Source organism: Lycorma delicatula, chromosome 7, assembly GCF_047948215.1.
Source record: "Lycorma delicatula isolate Av1 chromosome 7, ASM4794821v1, whole genome shotgun sequence".
Taxonomy (NCBI): domain Eukaryota; kingdom Metazoa; phylum Arthropoda; class Insecta; order Hemiptera; family Fulgoridae; genus Lycorma; species Lycorma delicatula.
The window spans coordinates 7,478,701-7,501,239 of NC_134461.1; the positions used below are offsets into that span (position 1 = coordinate 7,478,701).

Genomic DNA, 22,539 nt, shown 5'->3' on the forward strand with positions numbered 1-22,539 from the left:
GTACAGTGAATCTTGAAAATTGAGTATATTCAAAATGCATCAACATTTGATTTAATTATGACGAAGCTAAGAAAGGTAGATAATTGTACTCAATACAAAAATTATGATGATCTTAACGGAAGATATTTATATATAAACATTTTAAAAGTATATGAATTTTCTAAGAGATATTGAAATATATAAAAAAGATTACTTATCTCTTTGAGTAAAATTTTGAGGTATAAAACTCATAGTGAACATATCTCCTTTCCTTCTTGATCAATTATAGCCAAAAGTAAATGGCATCAATGACTCATCTTCCGAAGTCATCAAACTTTTATTTCATAAAAGTTAGTCAATCCAATTTGAAAATATCAAACAAAACAATTACCGATGAAAAAAAATTAGGCTTTTTATCCCTTTGAATGAAATTGATGAAATACACAACAAAAGTGACATACTAATGTAATGGACTCATCTAATTAGAACAAGAATGTGACTGAATCCAGAAATGATAAGTAGAAAAATGGGTTTCTTGCCTCACTCTGTTTGAGGGTTTGAATAAGACCAAACACTATCAAAAACTATCTTTGCTACCTAAGAGCCATAAAATTATGTAAATAATTTACCTACCCTTTGAGTAGAATTTTGGGATATGACACCCATAAAATCCATATTTCTCTGCCCCCTTGACTAAATGTGACCGAAATGAAGTAGCATTAATGTTCCCTTATACAGAAATCATCATGTCAAACTTAATCCAAATTGGTAAGTCTAGTCTGAGGATATCAAACCAAAATCAGGCAAACATATACATACAGATATACATATTTCTGTGAATTTTTTGGATGGAGGAGATCATGAAACATCAAGATATGCAAAAACCTGACGTGCTAAGTTTGACTCAATTAGTGTACTTTCTCATGTAATATTTATAATATACTATTCTCAATGTATAGTATAGAACACATATATAGTACTTCATAGCTGTGGTATATACTGGGAAAGTAAAAATGCAGCCATACATTCTTTTATTAATTATTATTTCTATTTTGTTACAGCTCGCTATCTGGCACTGCCTTATAACTGGTATAATGGCAATTAATGTTAAATATCTAAAGTCATGGGAAACAACTATAACATTCTTTACATGTGCTTGCGGTTTTATATTAGGACTTCCAATGGCAACAGAGGTGAACATGATTTTTTTTCTAAGTTATTTTAATTTATTTTCTTGTATATAAAATGTATCAAAAAGATTCATCTGATTTCAAAATGGCTCCATTTCATATGATTATCTAGCATGTTCTCTGTGGTGACATTTTTTACTCAAACCATACAACTCTGCCATTAACCATTCACAGTAATAAAGAAATCATGTAGCATGTAAGGGAGGGGATTGTAGAATTTCACTTGGTTGCCATAAAGCAACTCCCTTGCAATATGCTCCCTTCTATTCGTGTTAAATTTGTGATACTGCAAAAGAAAGTATTATTCTGCTTTATCTGCTTCAACAATTGTGAGTTCGTGACAACTGTGCAGCATGATTTTCATCAACAATACCATGACACTAGATCTTCTGCTGCTCAGAGCATTCTCTGTTGATACTAACAATTTAAAAAAAAGGATGTTTGTGTGTAAAAATCCATAGGTTGCTCTTGTGTTTGGCTAAGATATTGAGCATATCTTGATAGTTTTATATGTAGTCCAGGAAAGATCCACTCATGCCAGCTCAGAACTAGCTTGACTAGTTCTGACATGAAATATGATATATAATTCATACAAGGAACTACTTCATATGATTATCTAGCATGTTCTCTGTGGTGACATTTTTTACTCAAACTATACAGGATTCAGTAGATGCAAGCCCTCCACAAAGGTGATAAACAATGATGTCTGGAGTTTTGCAAATTCATCCCAGACAAGCAGGAAAAAGATGACACTTTTTTCACATTATGTACAATGATGAGTTATGTTTCATCTAAATAGAAAGGTGAACTATCACAACATAAGGATATGGGGATCAGAGTCACCACATGCAACAGTCAGAGATTCTCCAAAAGTCAATGTCTTCTGTATTGTTTCCTGAAAAAAATGTTTAGGTTTCTTAATTTTTTATGAAAAACTGCATTATGGGATCTCATAACTGTAAATGCTGCAGAACTGGCCTTCCTACAGTTAGAAGCAGATTCTGGTGAATTCATTTTCTAGCAGGATGGAGCACCTTAGCGCTAACATCTACAACTTTGAGTATTTCTTAACAAGGAGCTTCCATGACAATTGATCGCTCATATTTGGCATTTTGCCATAGGCCAGAAAGGTTGCCCAACTGTAATTTTTTCTTGTTGGGGGTTTGTGAAAGACTTTGTTTATGTGCCTCCCCTTCTAACAGTTGTGGACGAACCACAAAACCACATAACAACAGCAGTGGCTGAAGAAACAGCAGACATGATTGCTGTGGTATGAAATGAGTATGCCGTGCATCAGGAGGGGGCTGTATTGAGCACTTGTGTAAATTGTAAGTAAAATTTCATATTTAAACATGTATTTTGTAATTTACTGCAAGGTTATTCGTTTGTTTAAAAAATAAATTCTTTTGAAATCAGATGAGTCTTTTTGATACACTCTGTCCAAGCAGAAGATTTCAATTTAATTATATGCAATATGATACATGATTTTAGTTTACAAATATTGTAAACAGAATATTTTTATGAATAAATAATTCCTAGTAAAGATTAATATATTAGAATGTAGTTATGTGTTGTGCAAATTAATATCATGGCACTCTAGATCATACTTAATTACATAAATTAACATACTGTAAATTATTGGTTGTGAATGATATATTACAGAAAGAAAAGTTTTTTTCAATACGTTTGTAAGAACAAGAAACATTGAGTGACATGGATTTATTGCTTGGAGTAAAGAAACTCAATTAAACAAGAAATAAACAAAGGCTTCAAAATATGACAGAAAAGATGATAATTAGGAATTAAATATTAAGATTTGGGAAAATTATGTTTTTATAGCTTATTCTATGGCATTGTAGTCCAACAAGATTCTTTGTTAACAATTCTGCCTGGTCAGCACAATTAACAGCCACGTATCTCCTTTGTACTTTGACCCTCAAATACTCTCAATTGCATTTAATCATCATTTTCTCCTTCTCCTACTTCCCAGAACATCAATGAAAACAGTGTTAACAGATCTGTCATTAGTCATTCTTTCAATCTGGTCCAGCCTCTTTACTTTTTTACTCTACCCGTCTAGTCTAGATACCCATTTGCATTCATAAGCTGCTGATTCTTACTAATTCTGTGTATCCTACTTTCCCACACATTGAGCCAGTGTGGTTAAGATATTTTCCCCAGGATTTCCTTTATCTACACACAAATATAATTTACTTCTTCCCCATACTTCAAGTCCATAAATATAAAATCACTAGCTGTACTAATGTTTTATTGCTTCTTTTTTGTCAACAAACAACTCTTGATTAAAACAACTTTTTAAAATTCTAGATTAACATCTATACCTAGCCGTGCTTCAGGCTTTCGCTTATCTTTCTAATGGGTTGTTTTTTCTAATCTTTGAATAAGGTTATTTGAAACTTTAAATGTTTTAGAAAATAGTCTTTTCATCTCTGTATAGGGTGGTCCTTAACCTGCTTCACATTGACAGAAACAAATATTCAGGTTTTGCTTGTATTCATAAAACTATTTTTTTCGCATTCCTTCATGTTTTATAGTTATCCATCTTGTTCTTATTTCTGCTGATTATGTCCACATAGTCAACTAAAGCCAGATTTTGTCATTCCATTAAATATAGTGCCATTTTCCCTTGTGTCATACTACTTTTCAAGAGTTATAATAATATATAACAGCGTTCCATCTCCAAACTTTTCCAGTATTTTAAAAAACTTAGTTTTGTCAATAATATCAAAGGCTTATGGCCAATAAATAGCCAATGTGTGTCTATATTATGCTCCCTGCAGAATTATAACAACTCTGCCTTTTGTCTGAAGATTATGGGTCAAGTCCCTAGAATTTGTTATAAAAAATTAATAATCATCCATAGTAACTGTTACTTGCTGTCAGACTATTATTGCTTTGCAAATGAATAAATAGTGATAATAATAAGTAATAAATAACATTTCTTAATTAATTATTTTTTCAGAGATCAGCGGTAGAATGAGTTCTGTAAACTCACATCATTCAAGATTTACTTTTATATACAATCACAATTTATCACTTAAAACATGTGTAAATATTCTACATGCCACATGGAACAATAATTGAATTATTACACTTCGTATAAAAAGGAAAAAGTAGAGCAACAGTCTACTCTTTGGATAACACTTCACTCTTTCACACATCCATCATTATTTTAAACACAAATATTCACTTCTCATATTTTCACCATACTTATCTCTCAAGAAGCAAAGATTAATGTTTTTTGAGGTTACACCTTTTCTAGTGAAAGTTCTTGTATTTCTAGTTCTATCCTATGTGACAGCAGTCCTTTCTTTTTCCCTTTCTGTTTAATAGTTCTTTTAAATATCCTGCCCATCTACTTGAAGTTTCTATTAAATTCCCTATTATTAGTCAAAAAATTTTGCCAATTATATCCATACATATATAAATTCTTAAATGATATCCTTACATTTATATGTATGGATATATATATATATAGGCTTACCAAATTTTTTGGATCCAACTCAGGGCATATTTTTGAAATTATTTAAAAGTTTTAACAGTTTACTGAAACATTAAACTTAATTTATTCAGTTGTATTTTTCATTAGACATGACTATTTTCAGAAATGATTTGTTTGTTTTAATTACATCATAAAATTCACAACAAGAAAGTTCTGAATTAATTTTAACATTTAGCAGATGTTTAATAGTAGATACTGAAAGTCTACCCCTTCCTGCAGACCAAATGTTCTCCGTAATTGAAAAAACTCTCTCAACTGGAGCAGATGTCTCAGGCAAAGACATTGGAAACTCAATCATTTTAGAAATATTGGAACGTGAAATATCAGTCTTTTGAAACACTTTAAAAATTGCTTTCCACTTCTCTTCAATAGTATCTGGTACTTTTCAGAACGACAACCTACCCTTTGGTTTTGAATTACCTGGTTCAACAATGTACGTACGTTCATCAAACTGGTCATCAATATTTATGGAATCTTTTATAATTTCATTAACAACTTACGCCCTCTCTTCTAATTTAGACCAGACAATTTCAGTTTGTAAATTTATCCACGGAAACTTACTTAACTTTATCAAAACTGGTTCTCCACAACTCTTAGGTATTGGATACTAAACTTATAAAGATTGTCTACGCTTGACAAGAATTTTTTTTCCTGAACAACATTATTTTCTTTTAGGATGCATAGCAATTCTTTGGCGGAAGATGGTATAAATTTGTGGGTTTTTCTTTCCTGAAGTTTACAAATTAATTCAGAATGTGTCTGAAATTCTTCTGTTGCTCTGGTAGAATTAGCTTTCAATTTGAGAACTATATTATTAAATAACTGTTGAGTACCATATAAAAATTTCAAAGACAGTTCACTTTCTAGATTTTCAAAAAATCAAATAATAATTTTGGGCATTTGTCACAAAATCCTTGCTAGTCATAAAATTCTCAAATCCCAGGCATCACTAAAAAACGACAGTCTGGGCTAATCCTGGGTGTATGGGAAGCCTATATAAATATATCATTTTTCACCATTCATTGAAAGTCCTTTGTTTTGTTTTTATGATTTTATTTTTTACTTCTTGGATGGAAATGGGTTAATTCTTTTTCATTTTTGTTATTTAATATTTTTATTGCGTATTATAATGAATTATTAACTTAAGGAAAATCTAGAAATTAAATAATAGAGGTGTTTGAAATACTATTATTAGAAAATGCAGAAAAATAAATAGGTTGATAAAGTTCAAAATGATAATTAAGAAAGAAGAAAAATTACAGGCAGACATCTTTTAAAGTAATTAACACAGATCCGGAATGAATAAGCATCAACCCATTCACTTTACTAATAAGGAAAAAACACTTTTATTGTTGTTTGTACAGATATATTACACGTATATGTATATATCTACAGTAAACTGATAGCATTTTCATATATTCCTTTTTCTTTTCTTTTTTTAGTTAGGTGTATTTGTGGTGTATTTTCTTGATCATGTCATTGGAGGAGGCTGGTGGATTATGTTACTGTACTTGGCTGAACTGGTGGCTGTATTTGTTGTTCGAGGTCGGCCTTATAGCGGAGAAACTGTTGTTGCTACATTGTTTTCAAGAGCTAGTCTATGTGTGCAAACATGGGTTGCACCTATGTTATCTTTCACTTGGAATGTTATTTTACCTACTATATTACTGGTAATATTTTTTATTAATATTATTACATTCTTTTTAATAGTATTTTTATAATTATTAAGATACGGAATTGTATGAGTTTAATAATTTTTTTTGTGTGAAGAAATACATTATGCTCACGTTAGTAAATCAATTTTAGTGTACAAAAATTAGTACTAATCTGCATTTATGTTTTGTTTTGAATAAGGTATTGCTATTTTTTTCTATCCTTTACTGTTAAAAACACATATAAAAGTATTAAATAAAAACAGTTATAAAAATTAAAAAAACATGACTGCCAAAAAATAAGGGACTGAATAGTAATTATCCTATATTAAAGAGCACCCGACTGGATTTAAAAAGTTTCATTGAAGGACAAAATTTTCTTATCGATGTAAGACCTAAATTTACCGATTTCTCAAGCAGTTGAGTTCCTCGAGAGACATTTTATCGTGCAGATCACATAGCAATTTTCTGGGCTCCGTACAACTAATGGCTAAACTCTCCAATTGTCTCATGCGATTCTGTACTATGTGAGCCTGGCCCTTGGCAAAGATGTGAGTGCTCAGATTTACGACAGCTCTTGCTAGGGTAGTCCCTTGTAGTTTATGCACTATCACAGCTCAGCACAATATCAGTGGCAGCATATGACATTTTTCTTTGTCCTGTCCTCCTAAAGAATCAAATTCAACAATAGTGAGCTCGATCCTCAATCCGTGGTGTAACTTGATCCTCAGCTGTAGTCACTTGATTTTTCTGAGTATATCTGTTAATTTGTGTTCTGGTTTGGTTCCATTGCGATTTTGTATTATTCTAGCAACTACTGCGTTTGAATTTTGAAAATCAGAAGATTGGTTGCGAAGATGAAATAAAATTTCCAAATAACCATGATCTAATAGATCAAGAGCATGCCTGATGCATGCAAAAGGTAGCCGTCAACCTACTAACAGATACCCCATTTGAATTTTGAAAATTAGAGATGAATTTTGTTTGCTGAGATATTATTATAAGTGCACCCCATTGCATCCGTTTGTTACCAGTTGATGGTGATGATTGATCTAGCCTCGCACAAGGTGCTTGCATCACCTCACCAGTTAGACTTATACACAGTCCCCATGGGAAGCCCATTATTACTAAACAGAGATTTTTTTAATTTATTTAATATTATTTTTTATTTTATTTAACGTAAATTTAATTCTATTATTTTTGTAATTTTATTCATTCACTTCTAACCCAGCTAACACAGTGATAAAGGCTCACAGTTCACAGTTCATTAATTCAATTCATTAAAGTTTTTACTTCAGTCGCAAATCTCCTCTACTATATATATTTGTATGTATATAATAAATATATATATTTATATAGCCTATTACACTCACGGAAACATAAGGATTCCAACCCAGGGTCAGATATCTAAATCGGTACAGCGGTTGAGCTGCTGGTGGAGCAATCAAACGTTGATACATATATAAATACATACACCCATCCTAAAAACATTACACTCCTTTTTGGACAGTCATGTAAAAATGAAGAGAAATACCAAACATTATCAGTTTATAGTAAATAATTAATGTAGAGAAATATGCAATTCATTGTAAATTAAATGAGATGAATATTTACTTATTATTTATTTTTAAAAAAATGGACATCCTCAGAAAGTTGAATCTATACAATTGCCTGTTAGTAATAAGTGCCATGTTATTTATGTATAATAATAACCAAGAAAAGTACGCATACTTTTTGTGAAAGTTATGAACTTTAGGAAAAGAAGTCAACTTTTTCTGGACTTAGAAGGATGTAGAAAGTTTACATGAATGTAGTCACTTCATAATAAAGAAATGTAGGTAATTAACTTACTGATTAAAAACTGGCAAATCAAGTATTTGGGTACTTCCATATTATATGACTTACTATCTGCAGGCTATATCAGAACCAATAATATCAAAATCAGGTTATTTTTTTTGTTGACTTTTGTTGTTTTTTTGTTGTATGTGACTCCCTGACTACTAAAACTACTAAATCATAATATTGACAGAAGTCCTTCAAAACAAACATAAGTCTGTTTGTGAAAATTAAAATTACTTTCTTGCCATCACCAGTACATTGCAATTACATATTAGAATTGACAAATTAATTAAATCATCAATTAATAGATGCAGTAAAATTAAATATAGGTACAATATGTATAGGTTGTTTTCATTTATAAATAATAATAGATTAAAAAATCAGTAAAGAATTAATTTAAAACTATATCTAAGTTGTGTATATTTTCAGGCATAAAAAAAGAATAACAGTTGTGATAAATTTCTTAAAATTTTAAACAGTTATTTTTTGGAAATTAAAACTAAAAACCTTTGATAACTTTATCATACTTTTTTAAGCTTCTTAGAAACATAAACATTTATTTCTATTTATTAAAAATAGAAATTTAAGCAAAATTATTTATTTCAAATTAAATTACAGTATTTAAAGTTACAAAAGATTTGAGGTACCCTTAGATTACACCTGCATTGGGGGATCATCTTTGTAGGCTTAAATCATGAGCAGGCAAGAAAAAACAAATAGAAAACATTAGAATAGGCATTATTAGAGTATATTTAAATTTAAATACTTTAAGAAGTACCCTGATAAAAAAATCAAGACAGTTTTTAGTCATTTCTACTTTTATCAAAAATGTCTTGAATAAACATTTTAAATATAATGATTTATAAATTCCAATATCTAATGGCAGTTTATTTAAAAGTTTATGTACAATATAAAATAAGAATCTTTTAAATTCTTTATTAGAAGGTCTTTGGCACTAGATAGTTATATACCGGATGACAAAAACAAAGATACAGGAACTCTATCCTTGTTTTTATTGTCAACTTTTTAGTGAAATCAATGGTTTAAGAGAATTAATTCTGAAGAAATACTGAAATTGGGTAATTGGAAGGTGAGATTTTTACAATTATAAAGAACATGAAAAAGATCTAGAATTTGAATTATATTGCTAATGAGGAAGTAAGCCGAATGTGTGATACACACTGTAATAGGTACCATAATTTTGGTTTCAATATGTATACCGGGGATGATTGAAAAGATATTAAGTTCAGTTGTCCAAATAAGAACTACAGGGCATTGAATATAGTTTTTATTTTACAATTCTCAATAGTGTTTTGTTCATAATTTTGAATCAACAAAAAGTTTCCACATTCTCAGTCAGATAGCTGTTGTGTTAGACTGTTGTACAGGTTGAGATTTTATGAACCCAGTTTTCAATACCATCGCTTGCCGAAACAGATAACACAGTGCATGTAATATTGATTTGCAGAAACATATTCAGTGACTGTTGTTAAAAGAAATTATATGTAAATCTATCGTAGAAATTCTCTTAGTGATAAAAGCATAGATAAATGGTGTGAACAGTTTTTGGAAACCAGAGGTGTTTTGAAAGAACACTTATCAAGGAGGCCTAAAACAACTGGTGAAAATGCAGAAAAAATTTTACTGTCTTTCCGACAAAGTCAAAACTTTCAGTTTGTAGTGTTCGTAATCGACTAAACAATGCTAAGAACATTGTCCATGATGTTCACAAACGATTGAAACTTCATGCTTATAAACTGCAACAGTTTATAAGCATGATCATTTACTTCATGAAATTAAACTTAAATATAAATAACAAAAAGTTCAAATTTTAAAGATCATGATGGACTTTGTTTCTCCTGATAAAAACTATATGTGCAGTACATTCTATTTTCTGATGAAGCAACATTTCATGCTTATGGAATTGTGAATCGTCGTTATTGTCAAGTATGGGACTTAAAAGATCCATACGAATTGGTGGGATTCATTCACATTTGTATGAAAGTGAGTATCTAGTGTGTTATCATGAATTATCAAATTTTTGGACCATTTTTTTCCATGAGCAGACTGTTACAGGTGCAGTGTACTCAGACAAGTTAGGGAATTATTAAATCTGTTTCTACAGATTGAAAATATGGAGGGCCTCATTTTCCAATAGAACCGAGGATCCCCTTCACATTATGAAGAAATTGTGTGGACTGCTCTCAACATGTTTCCAGAAAGTCGGGTAGGCAGAGAAGCTCCCATCACTTGGCCTCCATGAAGTACTTATTTGTCGTTGATGGATTAATTCTTTTGGGGCTATGTAAAAGACATCGTATACAAAGAAAAAATCACTTGACCATCTGTGCCAAAGAATAACAGCAGTCAGGGAAGTGATTCCTGCAGATATATTCACCATTGTGTGGAATGAGGTGGCTTGACCGATGTATCGATTGGTAGTTATATTAAGAGGTAAAATAAAATTAAATTTGAAATTTCATGTAATAAAACGCATACATTTGTAATTCTAAATGCAATAAAGTGAAGTTAGTTTAAAACCGTGGAGTTCTTTTTCAGTTGTCCAATATTGCTGTAGCAGATTCAGAAGAGATTGATTATTCATGAAGACATTCAATATTTTGTTTTAAACTAGAAGTAGACCTAGTCTGTATAAAATGCATCCTTATGTTTGTTTAAAAACAAAGGAAATTACATGTTCTATCATTAATTTCACAATTAAATTTCAGTTACAAAAAATATTTTAAGATTAATTATAATATAATAAATTATGAGCAAATTCTTCATTCAGTTTTGTTTCTCTGTTCTTGGAGATTATTATTTTTGAAAGTATAAACCCCTTAGGTCCTCAAAAATACATTGAGTACTTTCTATACTAAAATCATCACAAAATTTTAAGGTTTATCTAAAATTAATCTGTTACTATTAATTCTTCATGAGAAAATGTATTATTTTTTTCAGTGAAGGAACTTCACAGAAGGATCTAAATGATTTACCTGTATAACCAGTTAAACATGTTTTATTTGTTAAGTACTGTTATTGCTTGTTGCAGGTAATGTGTATTACTGTGTTCAAGAATGGTAAATTTCGTTATTTTTTTAAGTGGTCATCACCAAACATTTATGAATATTGGCCATCATGGAGTCGACAGCTTGGTTGCTTGTTTCAGTCAATACCAATTATAACTGTCCCGTTTATAGCAATAGTACAGACTTGCCGATATTTATCCTCTGGACCACCAGACATCTTCGATGTAAGTATTTAATTTATTACATAAATAAGTTAACATCTTATTACAGTTATTAAATTTAAAATGATTGAATTATAAATTAAATTTACATATCGGCGCCCCTTATTTTTTTCAGTTTTATTATTCATAGACTTCTTTCTTCTTGATTTATCTCTTTTTGATCCTTGAAAAAGTAAAAAACTTTAAATCTTTATCTGAATTATGGTTTTTATTTATTTAAATTTATTACTTGGAGATGCCGAGGACTGTGTAAATGAAGAAAACACAAAACAATCCAGAAGTGGTTCCTTGGCATTATATTTGGAATTGCTGCACAATTTTTTTTATTAGTTTATCATTGAACCAATATTTGTTACAAGGAAATTTTTATTTTTGACTACGAGCATGGTTTCACCATAACCAAGATCTTTGTTTAAAATCTAGATTGGATGATTACCAAAGTTTGATTACAGTTTAATTATAATAATAATGATCCATTTTTAAGACTGCTAACATAAATTGTTAGGTAAAATTCATTTGAAAAAGAAAAAAAATTGTAGGATTAAAAGTGTATCTAACCTGTTATAAAACAAATTATTTAGATTGACTTTGTACCTGACCTAGGATTCAGCTCTAGAATTAATGATTTCTTTCTCACTATTTCCATTATCTATGTGTACTAGATCTTTTAATCATCTTTATCAATAAAAATCACTTAAATTATCATTGTCAAATTAACACTTTATTGTTTGAGAGTGTTTCAAGATACTACGCTCACTTTACAAAATGCCAATACAATTTTTATAAATTAGCTTTCAAAGCAAGTAAATAACCTTCATTTTTATTAAAATAGATAAATAAAATAAAAGTATAAGTGTAGTAAATTGGGTAGAAGTAAAAATTATAAATAAGCCTAACAGTTCAGAATGCTATTTATATAAGTACTGTATAAAGGTAAAATACACTAGATGAGTCAATTTGCTTATAGAAGCTGATAAGGAAATTTATAATGCGGTCAACTTTTGAGTAATTGAACAAAAGTTAACTTAATAGAGTCCATCTTTTAAAAACATATGTTTAGAACTGCACATTATTCATTACTGTTTTTTTCCTTCTCAGTGCTTGGTATGTATTAAAGTTCTTATACTGGATATCAGCAATACCTAAAGCTCTTTTAGTAGAGTTTTAATTTCAGAAACATCCAGAAATCACAAAGGGTAAGTTAGGTAAATGTAGGATGCCTAATTTGGTAATCAATTTTTTTATTACTAGAAACTCACAATGGTTTAATGCACTGTTGTGGTGGACTTATTATGTGTGATCCACTTATCATATCACAATTCAAATATTTTCCTTAGAACTAAATCTCTTAATATTTTCACCATCGATAATTTAACAACTGTGAATCATCTGGAGACCATATCAGGATTCACATTTGCATTGTCTGCCCTCTTCTGGTATTGTTGTTCATATCTTGCCCATTTTTTAATCCCTTTGCCGCTCAAAAATATTTGACTTTCAGAAAGTTTACGCCATATTGCATTTTCAACACATTTGATATTACAATTTGCAAATCTTCACACAAAATTTGATGTTAATACATCCCTGAAAATATTAATTACTAATTTTTATGTAAAGGTTTAGGTGCATAAAGTTCAGGTGTTTATTGTTTTCACCAAAACCAATTAACAAAATGTTGTATCGGCTTGAAGTTTATGCTTGCACTAGTTAAAATGTCTACAAACATGAGTAAGCCTGAGATTCTAAACAAATCAGCACCTCAATTAGTAATTAAGTTATTAAACCTTTAAATCTATTTAATTATTTTTGTTAATTATTAATGATTGTTTATACTATATTTTAAGTTTTTTAACTTTTTTCTTGATACTGCTCTTGAAATTCAAACAATTTTGAGTAATACCATCTATCACCTGCCATTTTTTTTTTTTTTCTTCAAATTGTCATACACTCATTATTACTCTTTATCACATACTCTGCATTACGTTGTGAGGTAAATATTTAAATACTAATTTCATGAAAATCAGTGCCCTATTCTGGAATTCAGACAGACCTGTACTCATTACTTTCTTTCTAGTAAAGATCAGGTAAAATCAACCTTAACTGAACCAGGAATTTCTAATATGATGTGTAAATTTTTTCAGATTATTTTTTAAGATATCTATCAATAAACAGCAATTATTTATTAAATAATATTAAATACATGCTATTTTGTGTTACATATTATGTGTAGAGGATACAGTTATTGTATCGTCCACGACTGGAATCGATAGATATAAATGGAATCGGTGGGATAATGCATAACAATGATCTTAACCACCTAAATATGGATATATCAGCCGGTGGACAACCATCACAATCATCCGGTAACAACAATCTTTCTTCATCCACTGCTGATAATGGTATTAATGACAATTTGGCGACTATTGTCAATGACCCGCCTCCAAAATATACTCCACCGCCTTCTTATTCCACAGCAACTGGTGCCAGGTATTGTTTAATTTTATTGTTTTTTAGCACTACATTTATGTGTTTACATAAATACAAATTTCAATCAAAATATTTAAATATCTTTATGTAGATAGTTGTAAAGATTTTATTTTTCACAAAATTACTATTGTAAATGAAATGAAATTATTCAAACTCTACATTTGAACCTTAAATTATATATTTGTTTTCTATGACATGATTAATGAATAACGCATTGAAAAAACTATTTTTCAGTATTCCTAAATCTGTGTCATACTCTTAATTTATGCATGAATGTTCTTGTTTGCTATAACTCACTTTAAATCATTTTCTTACCTTTTCATTCCTTGTAATTTTATTTGTCTGATGATGATATCAGACAAAATATAAATGTGTATATGTGGCAGAGTCTCAGTAGACCAGCACGTCCAGTAATCCAGCACTAAAAATATTGTGATGCATATATGTTTGATGAAAAAGTTCTTTTGAAAAGATTCTGCATTTTGATAAAATTGTTGGGAAAGGTTGAAAGTAAGAGATATGTACTGTAAAACACATATGCAAAAATACGAACAGTAAGTATTGTATAAATAGCTCTAAGTGCATGCCTGTTTAAATGTAACTCTTGCAACGACAATGGAAATGATCTTCTGGCTTGACAAATTTAAAAAATCTGATGTGGACACTACATACATGACTCCCTTGTTTGTCTATTAAATTACATATACACTTTTTTTCTGCACTTCATTTAAACTTATTACATTTAAAAGTGACTTACAACCCTCCAATTCTTTAATAAAGTGGATAGTTACACAATTGATTAAATATTAGTTTTTATTAACGTCAAATATTTATACGATTATTAATTGAACAATTATACATGAAATATTAGGATAGAGTAAAAGTCCCTTTATTACTCGTATTACTAGATCAGTATTATTCGTATCGTCATGAGTTGCTGATTAACAAAAGTTTCAGATTTCTGGTGTGTCGTATAAATAAAAGTTAATAATAATTAAACCATTCCGTTTAGTGAACTTCTGTATACTGTACAACTGTTAATTTCGACCTTGCGCTTTAAAATATTCTTTTTTTATTATTGGATTATTTGGTGAATAATCAAAAGTGAAAAAGAAACAAACATACAGGAAAAAGAAAGATAACATGAAGAAATGTATCTCAAAAAACGACAAGAAGGTGAATATGAAAAGGAAAAAAATGTTAAGAACAAGGAAAGATTAAAAAAAATTAAGGAAAGATGGTAAATATAAAGAGGAAGAAAATGTTAAAACCAAAGAAAGAATAAAAAGGAAGAAAATGTTGCAAACAAAAACAATAGTAAACAGGAGGAAAATGTTGCAAACAAAGAAAGAATAAAAACATTAAGAGAAGATGATAAATATAAAGAGGAAGAAAACTTTAAGACCAAGGAAAGATTAAAAATATTAAGAGGGGATGATGAATATAAAAAGAAAGAAAATAAGTTAAAATAAAAATGAAATGAAGTCTGATTCGAACTGATATGCCTTCCCCTTGTAAAATCCAAATATATCATTAATTAAAGTTTTATTTGGCTATAACTCTGCAACCAATGAAAATAAGTACCAGTTACAATATATCGTTGAAAAACGGTCAATGAGGGCTTATTACTGCAGTCAAGAAAAAGTCCAAAAACCAAATCTTTTGGAATTTGGGCTTTTTTGATCATTTTTGGTCAAGTTGATTGCAAACAAAAGGGGAGGTGCACAACTTGATGTAACAACAGTCCTAAATTAAAAATTTCAACATTTACTGGCTAATTGTTTTTGAGTTATGTGAGATACAGATGTACATACAGAATTCATGCCAAAACTAGTCAAAATGGATTCAGGGATGGTCAAAATGGATATTTCTGTTGAAATCTGAAAACTGAAATTTTTTGCGATGACAATAACTACTTTACTTCGTACAAGGAAGTAAAAAAACAGTACGGTATTGGTTTTTTGTGTGTGATCGGGGAAAAATTAGCAAGTGATCCTTCAGCTGTAGCTCCTTTCACGAATGAGTTAAAAGGTAAAATAAAATCAATGAACCTTGTCCCCGAACAAATTTACAGTGCCAATGAGAACAGGTGTAATTGGAGATTGTTACTGAATAAAACCTTTGTTCATAAAGGAGAAAATTGTGCTCTTGGTCGTAAATTTGCAAAAGAACGTGTAACATTCATGCCATGCTCAAATTCATCAGGTATACACAAGCTTGATTTGTTGGTTACTGGTAAATCAAAAAAACCTCAGGCATTTTAGAATGTAACAATGGATAAATTTACAATTAAATACACAAACCATCAAGTGTTAAAACATCATTTCCATTAGATCATTTCCATTGTCGTTGCAAGAGTTACATTTAAACAGGCATGCACTTAGAGCTATTTATACAATACTTACTGTTCGTATTTTTGCATATGTGTTTTACAGTACATTTAACATCAAGTGTTAAAGACCGGTACCGATTGAATGAAATGTCAATCTGTAAAAGAGTGTCTATGAGAATACAATGTTCCCAGAAAGCTCTCTTGCTTATGAATAGTGCTCCTGGTCATCCCAGTGAAGTCAACAACTTGAAAGTAAAACCAAGAGCGGGTTCATTGAGGTTATGTACGTGCCAGCTAATATGACAACATTTATTCAGCAAATGGACCAGCAAGCAATAAAAATGATGAAGTTGCATTATAAAAAACAGTTAAGATTTAGTAAGCTAAGAGTCTGATATTTCTGCTAGCTTGTCAAACTATAATATGAAAGATGCTGTTTTTAATTTGGCATAGCTTGAAGAAAAGTACCTGCGAATATTATAATTAAGTCATGGAGATCATTGCGGCCATCACATCCACTTTTAACTGAAGAAGATGAAAATGATACTTGTGAAACCAACAATCTTAAGGAAGTTATAGAAATGTTATCAATTCCATTGGATGCAGACACAAATAAGCCTATGGAAAAACACAGTTTAGAGTTAATACGGTCTTGGCTTGAATACGATAATGAAGATTCAGAACTCTCTGATGATGATATAATTGCCAAAATTTTACTAATTGATTAATCTGAAGAAGAAACAACTGCGGAGCAAACTTTGCTGAATATTACTTTACGATGCAAAGAAGCTTTGTCAGCATTCAGCACCTGCATTAAATTGGCTAAAGAAAGGAATACTGACACAGATGAATATCTTTTATTAAAAAAATTATGTGAAAAGGTTTTCAAAGAATCATTCATGAAAAAAAAACCATGGATTCTGTTTTTAAGTCCAAATAACCAAAAATTATGTTCTGTCACATGAGTTTTATTCAGTATGTTAATTGTAAGATTGTGCAGTACAATATTTTATTGTAAGAGTAGGCTATGTCGTTAAATTGTTTGTCTGTAAGTGTTGTGTTCATCAACCAAATATCATGCAATAGTAGTTGCAATACTGTGCAAATACTGTATTTCGTTTTAATTTGTAAGAAAGATTATTACTTTCATAAAAAGTTATTTTTTTTTTGTTAATACTAAGAAAGTATGATTTTTTTGTGGTAGTTATTACAATAATTAGCCTACATATTATTTTTTACAGAATTTTTTGAAGATATTTTGCTAATACTGTACTATACTAAATACAATTTTTTTTTTTATATTACTTAAGGTAGTGGTTCCCAAACTTTTCCAAGTCGCAGTGCCATTTTCAATTAAAAGTTTTCCATGGCACCCTACCCTAAGTAAAAGTATGACTATTCATAAGTAAGAGATAAAAATAAATAAAATTCATGTATCTTCATTATTTTTTTTACTTTATTAACATTAAGTCAATAATTATAAATGTCTTGGTTCAATTAATTGTGAAGCCTTTACAATATTTTGTGCGGCCCACAGTCTGGCAGTCAATGCTTTAAGGTATAGTTATTTCAGTAATGATTATTTTAATAAAAAAACAGTAATTTAGTAAAAAATTCAAATGTATTTTCATTATTTTCTATAAATAATACTGAAGTATACAGTAATATTAATGTATTTGCAAAAATCCAGTATTCCGGCATTTTCGCCATTTCAGCACCCCCTCGGTCCTGACCACTGCTGGATTACTGATACTCCACTGTATATATACTTTTTACTACTGGATTTAATTTTTTTCTACTCTTAGTTTCACTATCTATTTATTGTGCCATCGTATTATGTCTAGACATTAAACATCTTTTCTTAGTGCCTTTTTTATAATCTTATTTATTTACAACATAAGAGATGACTATCCACATAAATTTTAATTAAAAAAATGAAATTAATTTCATTAAAATAAAATGAAAGATGACAAACTATTCTACAAAAATAATAATTATTACACAACATAATATATAATACATAATTGCACTGCATAGACATTTATTTATTAAAACCATAGTTCATTGGAAGTATCTCTAAATAGTTTCTTTAACGTTATTAAATTGAGAAAAAGTACAAATGAAAACAGTAAAGATTGTAAATATTAATATTACTAATACAGTTTGAAATAGAATACAAAGTAATAAATTTGTGCAATATTATCACACAAAAAGTTGTCATTCATCTTTAAATACATTTTCTGATAATTTTTAATTTGTGTTACCTCTTTTTTTTTCATTAGATATACATTTTTATAATAAAATACTGAACTTTTCAACTAATTTCTTTTTTAAAGTTTTAGTAATTTTTTCACATACGTACTTATACATTTTTGTTACAGAATCGCCAGAATGTTGAGACAGAGTTTCCGCCGAAGTGTTCGCCGTCTGCATAATGCTTTTAATCCTGGTACCAGTAGCAGCAATATGACTGAAAATAACAATGAAATCGATAATGAAAGATGGCCACAACAACAAAACGATTCACAGATTCAACCTCCGCCTGAATATTCAACAGTTTTAGTTGAAATGAATTCAAACGCTTCTGTAATGGATAGGGACAACAATACTAATAGCGGTAATACAAGTAGAATTAGTGAATTAACAGCAAATCAAGTGGCTACACTGCTTAGAAGTAGTTTCAGAAGGGCGATGGTGACTGAAAGTTCTTCATCTGAACACCTCGTCAATGCAGTTGCACCGATTAATCAAGACTCTGTTATAATAGACAATGAAGTGATAAATAAGTGAATTCTAAGATTAGTTCTAATTGTTTTATATTTGTTCATATGAGTGTGTGTGTGTGTGTGTTTGTGTGTTTATAGTTTTAAATTAATTTATTATCATTATCGTATAAATTTTATATTACAAAGTATTTAATATAATTAAAATATCGTCTTCGCTTTACAGTATCATATCATATTGTAATAATATAATAGCATTACGTTAAATATAAAGTAACACATCGCTTTCTTTTCCCACTGATTTTTAGGGGCGTTATACAAAATATAGTACATGAATAGAGAAATGAAATTTTATGTGAATTATAGTTAAAAAAAAATTATCTATGAAGTTTAACATTTTATGCAGTTTTTGTACTTATAATTTTATTTATACAAAAAAGACTTGCTAGTATTAAGACAATCAATTTATTTTTTCTACTATTGCTCTTTATGTCCTCATCACATCATACAAAAATAGAATAAAAGGTCTATCATGGTAGTTTTAGTTTAAAAAATTCTTTTTAATATAATATTAAATTCAAAATATTTAAAAAATAATATAGAAATAAAATAAACAGCTTATGATCGCAATTTTTTTTTAATCATTTAATGTACTGGTACATTCAGAATTGTTCAGGAAGTGGAAATATAAAAAAAAATATTAAATACTCTTTTGAGTAATTCCATTTGTAATGAATGCAAGTAACTGTAAGTAATGAAAACAGTACAAATTTTGAAAAATCTCGTACAAGAAAATATATTTGAAAAAATTCAGATGAGTCAAACCATAGGATGAAATAAACTCTTGCAACTCTTTCTTTCCTTTTCAGAGCTACATACAGTAAAACACCAATAATAGCATTCATTTCTTTTCTTGTAATATCAGTGAATTTAGACACCAAATTGAATGCTGTCTGTGTGGAATCACTTTTTGAATGTTTTCCTTCACACACCAATTTGTTTTGAAGTTTTAAGATCAAATAACTCTGGTGAAAAAACAACATAAAAGATTCAATTGGTGATGTTGGTTCTTATTCCCATGAAGGAGTCTATAACTCGTATTTGCATTATTAAATGTAAATTTGGAAGTCATTTGACAGATTCCGCAATGACTGAGAAACAGCATGAATGTTAGGAGCCTAACTTGGGGTTTATCTGTTTCATCATCACTATCTTTACTTTCACTGTATTTTGTCCAAAATAGAATTTTCTTGATCGCTTTCTTCAAAATTATAATCAGGATCTTCATCAGTATTATAATTAAAGTGATTTTCAATATCAGAATCGGTTAAAAACTACTAGAACAATTGGCAGATGCCATGCTGACTCACGGAATACATAACCTCACATTGGAATGTAATTAAGCATAAAAAACAATCTATTTTTGATTCTATCAATGTTGAATATTGATATTATGCGAGTTAAACAATCTTACAAACAGATGTGAGTTCGTTTTTGAATCTCTATGCGTAGCTGTGGTTAGTTTAAAAATCTCGAGCCGTACTATACAAAGGAATGCTACATGTAAATTTCATTGTCAAATTATTCTCCACAAAGGAGCAGTACTGGTAAATTATGATGTTGAAGTATATTTGTTGATGTTTAAGTGCAAAGGAAACATCTACAGTAATGATAAGAAAAGAAGTTTTCTTTTGTAATCGAGACAGTATTTAAAAGTCATTGTATTGCAGTTATTGCTTTCTTTGTAGCCAGTCTTTATATTGGTTTTGATATATAAAAATCGAACTATAATAATTCAATACCTTTTAAATACTGTAACAGATTATTATATATTAAGTAATTTTTTTTAAAGAGATTTTTCTTTATTAGTAACTGTATCTAAAAACCCTTCAATTTGTAACAATAAACTTATATAAAAACATTATACTCGTGAATAAAATTAAGGAGAAATATTTTTTAAATGTTTATTGTTATTTTTTATAATCTTGTTTTCTTAACAAACTTAAAAACATAATAAATGTAATTATGGAAGGTAAAATCTTTTGACCTACATTCAAACGGTCTAAACATATATATTTAAATAATCTAATAAAATTAAACTTATACGTAAGCAATAATGTAACTTCAAATGAAACTGACTGCATTCATAACAAATGGAAATAATAAGTAAAAGAACTGTTTAATCTTTTTTTAATTTCCACTTGCTGAAGAATTTTGAATGTAACATTAAACAATTAAAAAATATTATGATCATGGGCTGTTTATTTTAATTCTAAATTATTTCTTAATTAATTTTCATAATTGTTTGTTATGTTAGTGAAAAAATGTGGCTCACAGTGTTTTAGTACATTTTTTCCTGTTTATGCCAGTCATGAATCGCACCCATCTTTAGTTGTCTCTAACCTGAAACCTTCAGTTGTTTTTTACTATTGTTTCAAAATACATCACACAATCATTGACATTGAAGGTCGCCTAACCTGTAAAAGTTACATACTTTTGGAAGTTTCTCTCTTGCCTGTCATAACATTTGAAAATTTAAAGTATTTGAGATGTTCATCCAGATTAATTCTGTGTCTTAGTTGAATTTTGATGCGTATAATTATAATCTTTTTTACGTATAACATTATCATGTACATCGCATTTAAAAGTACTAAGCAGGTGATTTATTTCTTAAGTCTTCTGATTTAAAATTGTATGATTCACGACATCTTCACCTGTGCACGGCCATTCAGGAGATTTATATACTACCTGTTTCTTTACGTTATTGAAATCGTGCGGCTGTTACGTCGAAAGTGCTTTACTGTTTGATGATCTAAATCTACCTCAAGTAATAAAAGCAGACTTATATTCCACGAGCAATAACACATCTTTTTTCTTCTCAAATAACATATTGTCATCAAAATAACAAGTTGTCAGCTGTAATATTGCTGAGTAATATTCAGTATTACCAAAATAAATTTTGCAATTTACCTTCAGTACCACCAAAAAATGATTATCCTTGTTCCATTGAATGAAACGTCTCTAAACATCATAATTCTTCTTTTGAAACTCTGTTTTATGTTCCCACCAATGAGTTTTATATAGTTTATAGTTTTTCATGTAATTTCTAGCTTTGTCTAGCTTTCATTGAAAATCAGCTGATTTTGAAGTTCAAGAGTTGTAAGGTTCAAATCCTAGTAAAAGCAGTTACTTTTATATGGATTTGAATACTAGATCATGGATACTGGTGTTCTTTGGCGGTTGGGTTTCAATTAACCACACATCTCAAGAGCAGTTGATCTGAGGCTGTACAAGACTACATTTCATTTACATTCATACATATCATCCTCATTCATCGTCTGAAGTAATACCTTATGGTGGTTCTGGAGGTTGAACAGAAAAAGAAAGACTATGTCACAAATAGTTTTTCATCTATAAAAAAAATATAATCTGCAATTATGTTGCCAGAAGAAAGTAAAGGCCATTAGTTTAATTAATATAAATGAATTAAAATAATTGTATTAATTGAAAAAAAAAACATTTAAAAAGTATTATCCTGGAAAAAAATTGTATCTCTTATTTGTT

At 29.4% G+C, this 22,539-nt stretch overlaps 1 protein-coding gene across 2 annotated transcripts in view; it reads left to right on the forward strand.

Moving 5' to 3' along the window:
- Positions 1-20,848, forward strand: part of bdg (sodium-dependent transporter bedraggled) — a 219,154-nt gene extending 198,306 nt beyond the window's left edge. Inside the window, exons 12-16 of one of the 2 annotated variants that reach the window (XM_075371551.1) lie at positions 1,041-1,172; positions 6,135-6,362; positions 11,236-11,436; positions 13,664-13,920; positions 18,634-20,848. In XM_075371551.1, the coding sequence (XP_075227666.1) occupies positions 1,041-1,172; positions 6,135-6,362; positions 11,236-11,436; positions 13,664-13,920; positions 18,634-19,042 (1,227 nt within the window). In that variant the 3' untranslated portion in view covers positions 19,043-20,848. The remainder of the gene's footprint in view (positions 1-1,040; positions 1,173-6,134; positions 6,363-11,235; positions 11,437-13,663; positions 13,921-18,633) is intronic. The other variant, XM_075371552.1, reaches the window with a different exon arrangement.
- Positions 20,849-22,539: the final 1,691 nt, after the last annotated feature.